The sequence below is a fragment of the Ochlerotatus camptorhynchus genome, unplaced genomic scaffold, assembly GCF_037179485.1.
Source record: "Ochlerotatus camptorhynchus isolate MF236.1 unplaced genomic scaffold, CSIRO-AGI_Acam_v1.1 ptg000516l, whole genome shotgun sequence".
In the NCBI taxonomy this organism is placed as follows: Eukaryota; Metazoa; Arthropoda; class Insecta; order Diptera; family Culicidae; genus Ochlerotatus; species Ochlerotatus camptorhynchus.
In genome coordinates, this window is record NW_027041000.1 from 692,502 (window position 1) to 707,039 (window position 14,538).

General features: G+C 38.5%; 1 protein-coding gene across 1 annotated transcript in view; it reads right to left on the reverse strand.

The window, feature by feature from the left end:
• Nucleotides 1-12,859, reverse strand: part of sca (scabrous) — a 157,515-nt gene extending 144,656 nt beyond the window's left edge. The window contains exon 1 of the mRNA XM_065236011.1: nucleotides 11,071-12,859. Within this exon, the coding sequence (XP_065092083.1) occupies nucleotides 11,071-11,456 (386 nt within the window). The 5' untranslated portion in view covers nucleotides 11,457-12,859. The remainder of the gene's footprint in view (nucleotides 1-11,070) is intronic.
• Nucleotides 12,860-14,538: the final 1,679 nt, after the last annotated feature.

Consider the following 14,538-nt stretch of genomic DNA (forward strand, 5'->3'; position numbering starts at 1 on the left):
TGATGAAAGCGGAATCTACGTACAAAGAAGATAAGTTTTGTGTAACTTGCAGGAGGCGTACTCCATCTTTAAAAATACATATACTGATATTAAAATAGGATTTTCCATGTTCGCCAGTAACCGTCAGAAATACTGAATTTTGGCAGGGACAAGTGGCACGCATACCGTATGCGTTTGAATATATCATCAGAACGTTAAACTTATTTTTTTAAACACTACAAAGCAGACAATCACTCCCAGATGGTGTTGATTCCTATCACGATTTGTTTACAAAAATAATTTGTCAAAATCCAAGTGAACAATGCTGGCTGCAGTGTTGCGAAAATTGTTCAGGAACGCAAATTTTGGCCACAGAACTAATGACTATTCTTAGTAACGGACATGTTGAATCAATACAATTCAAACAATGGCGTCAAGTAGAGAGATGCATTTTGGACTCAGTTGAAATGGACACACAGGAATTTATTGATACTTTTTTAGAAAAATTATTCAATTTATTGCCGCATAACTTTATAGCTGAGCAACAGGCAAATTACTTGGAACACGTCAAAAGCAATTTGAAAGCTACAGAATGCATCATAATCTGTAATTTTTCGGAGAATTATTCTTTCGTTTTGCAGGATGCAGTTCAAGGCTTTCATTGGGCGAACGCCCAATGCTATCTTTGCACCCTTGTGCTATTCATTTTAAAGACGAAGAATCGAACGATTTGAAATTTACTAGTTTTATTGCAATTGCTGATTTCACTAAACATAATCATGTCGCAGTTCGTTTATTTCTAACGCATTGTCTAGCGTTCATAAAATGTAAATTGCCAGGCTTACAACAGATTTACTTTTTCTCAGATGGATCAGGAAGCCAATATAAAAATAAGATGACCGCTTTTAATTTATGCAACATGCAAAAATATGTTGGCATTGCTGCCGAGTGGGATTTTTTTCAAGAAAGGGCCCTTGTGATGCTTTGGGAGGAGTATTGAAACGAAACGCTGCGAAAGCGAGTTTGCAAGGCCACCATATAACAACGGCCCAAGAACTTTATTCGTGGGCTATTTCTAAGCCAGATTCAAAAATACACTATCAGTTTTTTTCGGAATCTGATTACAATAAAATGGAAAGAAAATTGTAAAACCGTTATAAACGTGTGTGAAAATAATTTCGGGGACACAGTCATTCCATGGTTTTAAGCCTCAAAACGAAAAGTATAGTATTGTCAAACGGTATTCATTTTCAACGGAAGAAAATTGTGTGAAATTGTAATTAATGAAAATAAATGCTTCATGTTTTACTTATTTTTCTTCGACCTCGACCTGTAGCATTTAAGTACTTCTCCCAGAATTGTGATACCAAAATTAATAATGTCAAACTGGGGCCTGTTTTAAAGCCACGAAGACTTCAATGGAGGAGGGGAGTCCAGCCAAAATATACGCCCGGTAAAAATATTTTAAAATTTTAGTTAAGTATACGAGTGGGAAGGTAAGATCTGCAATGTTTAAAATTTGGTCTACGTGGTGTATAGACAGCCCCCAGGCTGAACTGAATGTTGCACCCAGCTAATTTTTTGCCTGTGTCCAAGATCTTGAAAAGATGCGTGTATATTAATTGAAACCACACATAAGAAATTTTCAAGAATGTCCTTAAAACCGTCTATGTACTTCCTTGAAGTCCTACTAGGCAGTTTATCTGGGGTTTCCTTATTATTTTCTTCATAACTCACTGGGAGTTCTTTACAATTTACCCTTAGAATTCAATCCGCAATTATCTTCCGCATAAATCTTATAATTCTCGCACAATTACGCTGGAATTTTCCTTTGAAATCTCTTGATTCTAGAAATGTTCTTATATCCATAAATAACTTTTGATTTCTGCACAAGAATTCTTGTAAATGATCCATAGAATTTTGATAGGATTCTCCATCGAGTTTCTTTGAAATTCTTATGGATTGCATCTCAGTATTCCTTTTGAATACTCCTTGGAATTAATTTGGAATTATCCACAACACTATTGGTATTTAAGGCAGAACTAGCATGGAAATCACCTGGGAACATACTCGGAGATCAATTCAATGGAATTTGAAGGTATTTTGCTCATAATTATCTTGGAAGTCTACACACTTAGAAAAAAATATGTAAATTTAGGTGTTCTGAGACTGACATATACGAGCGTCAATTTTGACATAAAATTGAGTCATAATAGGCGCAAAATTCAGTTCAATCAAACGTACTTTCAAACTTTTCAGTCTTGGAGCACTTAATATAACATGACATGTTTGTTTACGTCTCATCCTTTGTGTCAAAGATGGATTTCGTCACGTATAAGATTAAGTATTTCTAAGTGTGTAGTTAAAATAAAATATTTCCTCCTCATAATTCCCATTCAAGTTTGCTTACCTAAGTGCATCAAGCTTCAAACTCCCGTGGATTATTTTATTAGAACTCCCTTCAAATGCTCCTTGAATTCACTTCAAAGTTATCGCCATTTTCTTAGAATTAGAATTAGGAATCAGAAGGTACCCAGTTTTACACTTTTTTATATCTTTACTAAAGGATAATTTCAGCCCTGGGCTCTTAGACAGATTTTCACTGTTTCCAGGCAATCCTTATTTTTCAGGAAGTTCTTCTCACAACTACTTTTGAATACTCTTCGCAGGGATGGATCCACCTCAGTATACAAAAATGAGAAAAGTAAATTCGTTTCCTCATCTAGCGTATAAAATGACCACTTTAAGCAACCGGTGAGCACTCGTGTTTATTTCAGTTACCGTGGGGACATAATATGTGATTAGCCCCGATTCCTTTCAAATTGTATCATTATTTATGTACGGTCCTTATGTTTGAAATGACGTTTCACATTCATCTAGTGATGGCCGATTTTCATTCGAATAATCGATTAATCGGTTATATCATGCCGACATAAGCATTAACTTCTCCAGAGGATCATCACCCATCGTTTCAAACATGTGCTGCACTCTCCTTATAGGAAAAATTACAGCACAGTGAAAATAATCGATTAGTTGTTAATCGAGTTACTAAAAAATGGGACATCTCTGATTTTGGTGTGATTGTTTTGATAAAAAAAAGTGCAATATTTCATTTCTACCGAGGGGGCAGCAAATCCACAAAATTACCTTGCATACGGGGGGTATTCATTGGATGAAAGGGACCGTGAAAGAAAACACTAAAATAGAAAGTTTTTCTTCCGACAGTTTCATCTTAGTATTCTTCTTTGCTTTAAGTCTGTTATATGACGCTTAGCATAATATACATTGTAATAATCATTGTATGTAGTCTACACTGGCTTGACGAAATGGAAATAAATTTCCTAATATAAAAAAAAATTGGTAGGCCAGTTCGGTGAAAATAAAAGTAACATTCTTCTTCTTCTTCCCCTTCTTCGCATTTCATGCTTATTGCTTATTGCATATACCAAATATTTTTGGACGTAGGATTACGCCTTTCGGCCATTTCAGGGGTGCAATTTCAAAAAACCAAAATCGACCGCGTAACGAAAAGTGGTCAGGTTTTGACTGCTTATAATTCTGTCAATAGCGGATGGATATTAATCTGAAACAAGCTAATCGATTATAATTTTTTCTACAAGTCTGCTAAAATGAACACATTATCAATTTTCAAAATGTCACTATTGAAAATTACACAAATTTTCAACTGTTACAATGTTAATCAAAACTATTACCGATTGCCTGCAAAAAGCGCTCTCCCTAACACAGATTTTAAAATCGAATTCGATCCTGTCTCACTCAACGGTGCTCATTCAATCACAGTGGGTGGTGGAGTCCGGTCGTCGGTGTCAGCAGCAGTGCTTTCGGCATGTGGCGTTAAACATTGTTCTCCAGTACATACAAAAATGGCAGCCTGCAAGCAACGAGTTGCAGAGCCCACATGAGCATCCATAGAAGGAGGAAGAAGCCGCACCGCTATGGATCGAAATCAGTTTCTTTGTGAGTAGCTGTGGACCATCTATGCCAAGCGCGCCACCCTCGTTCCAAACAACATACAGCTCACCAGCCTCATCTGTGTTGAACACCCTTATAGCTCAGCATTACTCAACCATAACGACAAAACGGTCCTTTTCAGGACCACCATAAATTTGTTAAAGAGTATTTTCTGGACATTTCATCAAGGTCATCAATCGGATGTCAGTTCCCATTTGTTTAAATCTAACATACCATGTATAATTAAGGCAACCCAAGTCGGTCGCGGCATGAAAGTGGTCTGATTTTGATCCAGAGATGATGGATTTTAATTCTTATACACTAATCGATAGGCATTTTTTCTACGAATCTGTTAAAACTAGGGCTATCAATTTTCAAAAGGTTACGTGCAACTGTTTCTATGATAATTATAATTATCATCGATTGCCTTTTTGATGCAATAAGAGGGACTTAAAATTTGCATTTGCAATTTGCATTGCAGATTATGTGATAGATGTGTTTTCCCTAACACAGATTTAATTTCCGAATACCAAAATTAATGGCTAGGTCAATCTCTTCAAATGTCTGCAAATGTAGTGCGAAGTAAGTGATATTTGAGAAATTGTTTGCGAGTGTATTGATACAGCCATGTCGCAGCATTTGGCTATGTAATACAAGCGCGGATCACGACATTTTTTATTACAAACCTCCGAGGAAGCAACCGAAAACTGATGCCGAAAGAAATCAATGTTACCGAGACAGGATCAGAACGACTAGAGACAACTTTGCTTTATCTATTGGTTGGTTTATCTAGAGAAGGGTCTTCAAGACAAGGTAGATCATTTGACTATAACCCTTTGAAACAAATATGTACATTGTTTGTAACGTATTAATTCGCCAAGAGTATCAATTGAGGACTACTATGCCATCGCCCTTCACTAAAACGTTTACCAATCGATCCAGGTGCAACGCATGAGGACCGCTATCATCTCCAAGAACATCGAAGAAATAATTCCAAAGCATTGTTCTAAACTGGCTTCCAAGCTTTCAACCCATCGGTCCTTTTCAGGACTACAAATAAAAGAGTTAAGTAAAGAGTTCAAGCGTGCACAGGAATCTTGTTAAGGAGGGGCATTTTTTTCTATGGTGTATTTAATCTGAGGATGGGGAGTACTCCAAAGTGCTTGGTGGATGGTGCTGTCCATCCACCACTGTTTCCCTACTGTTCAATTTAACTAATTTTATTAATTTTTTGCTCCGGTGGTGGTTCATCTTCTGCAATTCAAACTGCTTTCAGACACCCAATGAAATTGGCAATTTAATCCCATCGACTGTCAAAACATACTGCCATCAACTGCTCCCAAGAAATCTGCATCGCTGTCAGGACCTCAGAAATGCTATTTGAAGATGGTCGTCGCGTCTGTTTTCAACACCCGTCTCACACCCACGAATGTTACCGTCGGCCGATCATTATCAATACACCTGATAACAATCGCCAACTGCTCGTGGTGGCCACAATCGCTCGTCTCATCTACAATGATTGCCACTGGTTTTCCTCGCAAGGTTTTTGCAATGTTCCGCAACATTACATTGTGCAACAACATACATAATCATGTCATTTTGAATACGGTTACTTGTGTACTGGCAATTTTTGGCACCTTCCGCCAAGTGTTTTCTAGCACAGGATCGTAGTTAGCCACCAACTAGGAGGCACACTTTCCCAGAATGTTCACGAAGTGGTCGGCCAGCTTTGCTAAGTATGCGCACTAGACTGATGCAAAATTTGACTTTTTCGCTCCACAGTGCGAAATGGTTTCAAATTGGGTCCTGATTAGCTTCCCAAAGTTACAACTCATTTGGTTAGAAACAGACTTCGCACAAGCCATTTGAAGTTTACATGTAAATTACTATGGGAAATCTCAACTTTTTGTTCATTGCCTTCTAGTCTTTTTCCATATTGAGCTGCAAAACAGTTTGATAACCATTCTTATACAAAATTTTGTCAGCTACTGCTTTTGCTGAAGACCGTGTCTATGTAAAACGAGACAGGAAAAAGTTGTTAATTATTTAAGAGATTGGTAAACTTATGACATGATCAAGCAGCTGCTCTGTAGCAACACTGTATTTTGCAGTGTGACATAGTAGCCATGATTTTTGTGTCCTATTCAACGCCCCAGAAACACCAATGTTGCCTGCTGAGCAGTTGATTGAGCATGATCATAAGACATCAGCGCATTGAACCATTGATAACTTTCGATCCTTGCATTTAATCAAAAAGTGGTCTTCAGCAAAGTTGTAGCTGGGAAAATTTCCCTTCCTGAAAGCCGATAGACCGATATGGTGAATAATTGGATAGACATTAGACTGATGCAAAATTTGAAATTTTCGCTCCACAGTGCTCAATCGGTTCCAAATTGGGCCGTGATTAGCCTCCCAAAGCTTGAACTCATTTAGTGAGAAACTGACTTGGCACAAACCATTTGAAGTTTATATGGAAACTACTATGGGAAAACGAAACTTTTTGTTCATTGTCTTCCAGCCTTTTTACATATTGTACTTTTAACAAGTTCTATTGCTATTCTTATGGGAATTTTTATCAGCTACAACTTTGCAGAAAATCGTTTTTCAGCCAAACGTCAAATTAAATAGTTATTAAGTGTTTAAGAGATTGATAATCTTATGGCAAGATTAAGCAACTGTATTGTGGGCAACACTGTATTCTGCAGTGTGACATAGTAGCCATGATTTTTGTTCTCTATTCTAAGCGCCATAAACACCAATGTTGCCTGCTCAATAGTTGATTGAGCATAATCATAAGACATCAGTGACTTGAATCATTAATAACTTTTATTCCTTATATTTGATCGAAAAGTGGTCTTTCACAAATTGGTAGCTGAGAAAATTTTCAACAAGCTCAGTTATCATTTTTTAAAGTAGAGTGAACTGGTGAATTTTGAGATAGATATGAACCTAAATTATGGTTTCTCCATAGTAATTCCCATATAAACTTCAAATGGTTTGTGCCAAGTCAGTTTCTCACTAAATGAGATCAAATTTTGGGAGGCTAATCAGGGCCCAATTTGGAACCGTTTGAGCACTGTGGAGCGAAAATTTCAAATTTTGCATCAGTCTAATAGACATGAACAAAAATCTTGGTTTTACCATAGTAATTCCCATACAAACTTCAAATGGTTTGTGCCATCTCAGTCTCTCACCGAATGGGTTCAAATTTTGAGAGGTTAGTCAGGATCCAATTTGGAATCGTTTAGGTATTGTGGAGCGAAAATTTCAAATTTTGCATCACTCTAATGCGCACAATACTTATGAAACGTTCCATTATATAGCGATTTTGTAGCCGCTTTGCCTTATGCCCCGTAATGACTATGGCCTATATTATATAATATAGGCTGTCTTGCAATGAGCACTCATACATCTAGTTTTCACTGGAAATTCTATATGTGAGTGCTCATTGCAAGACAGTCTATATAACATGATATAAGCCATAGTCTGTACGGGGTATTATATGCTGTTGTAGTTACACTTTACTATTACCGTTGCGAGGCCGTTGAACCTGGTCATTTTCAGCGAAAATTGTAGTTCTATTTTTTCAAATTTTAACCTAAATGCCAAAGCTAATATGATCATTAAAAAGGTTTAAAAAATATGTAACGATTGGAACAAAAGCGCACAAAACTATTTTGACAAGCGAGTACAGGATTGTTAACGGAATAACGACTTGTGCAAAGGATTGAGCATGTCAACCCTGCCGCAAAGTACCAGTCGGGGTGACAGGAAATGATGCCGAACATTCAACACAAATATGATATCATGGACAAACCCGAACTTATTGCAACGCACAGAAACTGCTGTAACTTTTTAACGACGGTAACAAATGACTTGAAATTTTCAGAGAAAATTCTTAGACGAATTCTTAGTAAGGCAACAATAGACCAAGGTTCAATGGCAAACTAATATCTACTTTTCAATTAGGAAATCCAAAAGCTGTCTTTAAACTTTGTACAGTTGCTAAAAATTCCATCCTCAGAATTCCTTGAGGTTCTTTTCGAAATTTTTAGAACTCTATGAGCTCTTTTGAAATACTTCTCAATCTGAAATTATTTTTAGAACTTCTTGACTTTTACTCAAAACACCTTGGAACTAAAATTCCCTTAGAATTTCAGAAGAATTTCCTCAGTATTATCCAGAAATTATTCCCGGAATGAGCTAGAAATTATCGGTACTCCCTTGAAATTTTCCTCAAAATCCCTTTGGAATTTCACTCAAAATTTAATTTTCTCGGTATTCTTTTCGGAATTATCTTGGAACTATCTGCAGGATTCACTAGAAATTATTCGTAGAATTTTCTTGGAATACTCCCCAAAAATCCTTTGGAATTGTCCTCAGAATGCAATATTCTTGAGGTTCTTCTCGGATTTTTTAGAACTCTTCTAAGAACTCTTTTGAAATTCTTCTCAGAAGTCCACTGGAACTATAGTTAGAACTCTTCATGATTTTTTTTTTCATAGCAGCTTGGAACTTAAATTCCTTTAGAGTTTCAGAAATTTTTCCCGGAATGAGCTAGAAATTATCCTCGGAATTCGCTTGAAATTTTGCTTAAAATCCCTTTGGAATTTCACTCAAAAATTGATTTTCTCGGTATTCTTTTCGAAATAAGATAGTTCCAACTGCAGGATGCACTAGAAATTATCCACAGAATTTTCTTTGAATTCTCATTCCCAGAATGAGCTTAAAATTACCCTTGGAATTCCCTTGAAATTTTCCTCAACATCCCTTTGGAATTTCATTCAAAATTGGATTCTCTTGGTATTCTTTTCAAAATTATCATTGAACTATGCAGGATTCACTTGAAATTATTCGCAGAATTTTCATGAAATCATCCCCAGAAATCTTTTCCTTTGGAACTGTCCTCAGAATTCAATACCCTTGAGGTTCTTCTCAGAAATGTTCAATAAAGCTTGCCCCTCCATTCACAAGAACTGTGCAATTTTTACATAAGGAATTTTCAATTCAACTTGCCCCTCCATGCAGCAGATTGTTGCAAATCTTAAACCAGAAATTGTCAATACAAACTTGCTCCTAGGTAATTTTAAACCAGAAAATTTCAATTGACCAGAACGATGCAAGTTTTCCACCGTTAATGTTCAACAAAAATTGCTTTTCCAATCTTATGCTTGGTGCAGATTTCCTTTTTTCCATTTTCACCAGACATTTTTAATATAGCTTGCATCTCCTATCATCAGAATGTTGCAGGTTTTCCAACAAATATTTTCAGATTTTTCATCATACATTTTAAGTAAAGCAGTTTCCCTCCAATCATCAGAATGGTACAAATTTTAAACCAGAAATTATTATTAAAGTTTGTTTCTCTATTCAGCAGAAGGATGCAAATTTAATAACAAAAATTTTCCTTAAAGCTTGCCCATCCGTTCACCAGAACGGTGCAGATTTTCCACCATAAATTTTAAATATAGCTTAATTTTAAATAAAGCTTGTGCCTTCATTTACCATACCCAGTGCAAGTTTTTCACCAGAAATATTCTGTTCATTTCATTTATCAGAGCGATGCAAATTTTGCACCAGAAATTTTCAACAAAGCATGCTCCTCCATTCATCAGAACGGTGCACCAAAAATTGTCAGTGAAGTTTGATTCACCATTCACCTTTGTGGTGCAATTTTCAGGCTTTGCCTCTTCATGCACCAAAATGGTGCAAATTTTCCACCATAAATTTTCAATGAAGCTTGCATTCATCAGAACGATGCAAATTATGCACCAGAAAAATGAATAAACCTGGCATCTACATTCACCACAGTGTTGCGAACTTTCCACCAGAAATTTTCAGCATGATTCAATTTTTCCATCAGATTTATTCATTTTGATTAGTCCCTCCATGCACCACCTTCATGATATTTTTACACCAGAAATATTCAATAGATAGCTTTTTCTTCGATGTACCACCACGAGGGTGAATATTTTAAACCTTAAATTTACCCTCTTCTTTTAACCCTCCATGAACTACCTTGGAAAAAAAATACACCAGAATTTTTTGAATGCGTCACATATATGCCACACTTAACAAAAACATTTCATCGAAGTTTGTCCCTTCATGTACCTTTGTGGTGCAATTTTCAGGCACCATCTCAAAGGAATTGACGCTATAAAAGGTTTCCAGTGCCCTTATATTATGAAATGAAATTATTTTACCTTCAAATCAAGTTATCAAGAAAGTTATTTTATGTCATAATTTTGTAAACATGGCAATAAAAATCTTATTTATAAAAGGTGGGGCAATTGCCCCACCTTGCCCCACCCTGTGCACGCCAGTGGAATTCAAGTAAGAGCTTGTATCCAAGACATATCGTCCAGGATTGGCTACATGGAAACCGACAGAGCAACTTCTTCTTTCCTTTATTTAACGTCGGTCTCTGTTCCGCAATCTAGTGCCAATCACCGACGGACATCGATTGCCATCTATTGACGGCAATCGAATGTGCAGGAAAGCAGCTTCCACACCTGCGTAGGATCTCGCACCCATTCAACACACATGGGCCGGGACCAACGGCTTTACTTCCATTCCGAAGGAAGACGTGACCAGAGATTTTTATGCCTCAGAAAAATCACACCGACCTCGGCTGGGATTGAACCCAGACCCATCGGGGTGATAGAAAGCAGTCACGCTTACCACTACACCACCGGCGCCGGCCAATAGAGCAACTTAAAAACAGAATTCTCAAATTGCTTCCGAATTTCAACCTATCGAACTTTTTCAGCGAAAACGATTTAAGAAATAAATTTATTATTTACTTTACTTTTGCTGCGACATCAAAACTACCTTTCGTAATCATACGTCAAATCTACGGTCGTGTCTTGGATACTTATTACTTTTTTTAATATAGGTTCTAATTTCGTAAAAATCAACACTTTTCAACTTTCGGCAAACAAAGTAAATCACCGTAACTGTTTTTTTTTTTTTTTTAAACTAGTGACATCTGTTGCGAAAATCAACCATGCTGATAATCTATTCCCAACCGAAAACCCAAAAACCCATCCTCCCGAAAGCAGTTAAACTGTACAAAACCCATCACCAAAGGCATCACGTATTTACCGAAAACCCTCTTACCTCATCAGGTCCAGTTCCTCTCGTATCTCGGCGTTGGTGAGCTGCACCGAATTTTTCCGAACGTACTTTTTCAAGCTGTTCTCGAGCATTTTGTAATCCTCACGTCGTTGATTGGTGAGCGTATTCAGTTGCTTGGTTAGCAACCGAACCTGATCCTCGAGCGACAGGACCGGCACAATCGATTCCCCATCGAAAGGGTCCGTAGATTTATCCTCGAACCGTGGGAGGTTCACGTTGGTTGCCCGGTTTACATTGCTGTTGTTGCTGTTGTCGTTATTACTACTGACCGGTCCACCAAGGGCACTCGTAACCGATAACGTTATTAATCCTAGGATAATCACCAGCCTCGGTAATAAATTCACCATTTTATTTAATTTATTGAACATTTGTTTGCCAGATTATATATAGAACGTCTATATGTACTCCTTAGAAGAAGTGAAACGATTATTCTTTCCCTCCTGCCTGGCAAAAACAATTTCTACTCGTTTAGCTGGCCGTTATTTATCGACTGAATCCAACAGGAGAAACACACAGGCATACAGAATTTTCACTCCCAGCAGGCAGCACCGAGCACACAGTTATAAACCGCAAAGCGGAGAATGTGAATTTCCCGCACGGAAGAGGGTTTGCGATTTTCCGGTCGATGCGATGCACAATAAATTTTCAATTATAACCCAAATTTGTTAATTTTTCCTGTATCGTGTTGGTTCGCAATGATTCATAAAATACTACACTGCCGGTAATTTGCACTTTCACCACATTCGCGACCGAGCAGGACTTCGTGTCACGTTTTTCTGTACTTTATTTTCCGCACTTTGGGCAACAATACACGTCAACTTGCCGCAATTATTCCAATAAATTTGTGCATCCGTTGCCGCTCAGACTGCGACCAATGAATAAGTAAATAATCGATGCTACAAACTCAACACTCTCGACGAACTCTCTTAGCCGGGAAAATGTACAAAATTGCTCGTGTAGAGGGGACAATTTTTTTGCTCCGTAGTCACTTTTTATAAAGTTGTTTTTTTTTTTACACTCCAATCAATGAATGATCGAATGACAAACTAGTATGTTGTAGGTAAACGATGATAACCGGGCACAATCGCGACAAAAAAAAATAAATCTGACATACGCTCTACTCCCACGCGAATCCTTCCGGCTGAATGCGGCTAAGCCATAAATAAGTGATTAGCGGAGGGACAGAAAACACGACGCACATGTGCACAATCCAATCCACGAGTTGATTACGGCTCAATTCCTTTCTGCACCTTTAGCCAGTGGTATTCCCTGTTTGCGCTAGCGGTGTGTCACGGAACACTCACTTGCACGTTTTCACGAAACGATTCACGGTTGCAAAAACACGATCCTTTTTCTAACCGTCCACCGTATAGTTAGATAACGTTACTTCATTCATTCATAAATATTTAATTCACACTCCAAGCGACGAGCATCAGTAGCAGCAGCAGCAGTACGGCGAACTCTTCGTTCGAGGAAAAATCAATAGCGAAAGCGCACCGAGCAGAAAATATCTACGAATAAAAAAACTCAGCACATCACATCATGTTCCGTGTGTGACGTTCCTGAAATTGCCACTATTCCATCAGGAGTAGTGATCCACTTTCGTACTATTTCACGCACTATCACCTCCGTCGTCCGAACACAGCTCAATTGACACAGAGCAGCCAATCAACGCAGCACTACACACATAGAACGGAACACTACTGTTATCACATCTAACGCATTCAGCGGAGTATCCTTCCAAACGAGCGGGGTATCCTTTTTACGCAACGGTTCCAACTTGAACTGACTGCTAACGAGTCCTTTACGATAGCTTTTATACAGCGCTCTCACCGAAAGTGCATTTCCATACACTGTTATGCTGGTTCTGGCAAGTGGCAAGTGGCAGACGACTGTGTGGGAGATAATGCTCTGAGAGAGATCTATGCTCACGGTTTTATGCTCCAGTCGGCACTTGGTTGGAGAGGTGAGAGTGGAATAACAACATCGCACGAGTGGCGATGTTTTCCGCTCTCCCACATGTGGGACTCGGTCACTGGTGAGGTGACTCACTTTGTTTTGGTTTGGCAGGTGCCTCTTGCGTTTCACAAATAAAGGGTGGTATGTATGGGAGAAGTAGATCTAGACTGGGTGGGATAGGAGGATGACGTTTCAAGAGCGTCTAGTGGTGGCTCGAATTGTTTTGTAATGTTTAGGATTGCATCATTATTGAACATTTGAATCTTTTGACATAGACTACGTCTTACGGGAAGGTACTGGGGTTAAATCTAAAATCTAAAATTGCGACCGTCACGAAAAGGTGTAAGGTTTTGAACGCTTATAACTTTGTCATTTATAGATGAAATTAAAGTTAAAATATACGAATCGATAGTAAATAGCTCTCGTAATGTGTTACAATAAACACTTTTTCAATTTTTCAAATGTAAAAATAAAAAGTGATAATTTTATCAATGTTTTCATGAAATAAACGTTCTCCCCAAACCCAGTCGTGATAATCGAGTAGCATTTGGTGGCACATCGTGCTGCTTGAATTTGAAAAAGTTATAAAACTGCGCTGCTAATGTGCCTCAACTCATCTGGAAGGTGGCAAAAATCATCCCGATCCGCAAACCTGGGAAAGACCCTTCACTACCGTCAAGCTACAGACCGATTAGCCTGCTCTCAGCGCTGAGCAAGCTGTTCGAAAAATTGATCCTCAGCCGACTAAACAAGTTTGTGGAGGAACATGACATTCTTCTTCCGGAACAGTTCGGGTTCCGCAAGGGGCATTCCACCAATCATCAGCTAGTGCGGGTGATGAATAACATCCGAAGTAACAAAGCTGTATCCAAGTCCACAGCCATGGCTTTGTTAGACGTCGAAAAGGCTTTTGACAATGTCTGGCACGACGGACTTATATACAAGCTTTGTAACTCTAACTTTCCACCATACCTTGTGAAAATCACCCGTAACTACCTCCAGCAAAGGTCGTTCAGGGTGTCGTTGAATAGTTCCCTTTCGGGACAGTTTCCGATCCCAGCAGGTGTTCCGCAAGGGAGTCTGCTGGGACCAATGCTTTACAGCATCTACACGTCGGACATCCCTCCTCTAGGAGACGGTTGCGTGTTCTTCCTGTTCGCAGATGACACCGCGATAGCCGTCAAGGGTAGGATGCCTCGTGAAATTACGAACAAGCTCCAACGATGCCTTGACACCTTTACTGATTATGCCACCACGTGGAAAATCAAAATCAACGCCTCGAAAACCCAAGCGATCATGTTCCTTCACAGACAATCACCAAAACTTAAACCGTCTCCCTCCTGTACCGTAATAATGGATGGTACAAGGGTCGAGTGGGCCACTGATGTTACTTATTTCGGGATGTTGTTCGATGAGAAGCTCCTGTTCCGCTCGCACATAGAGAAAACCCTAGTTAAGTGCTCCGCCTTGGTTAGGTGTTTGTATCCGCTC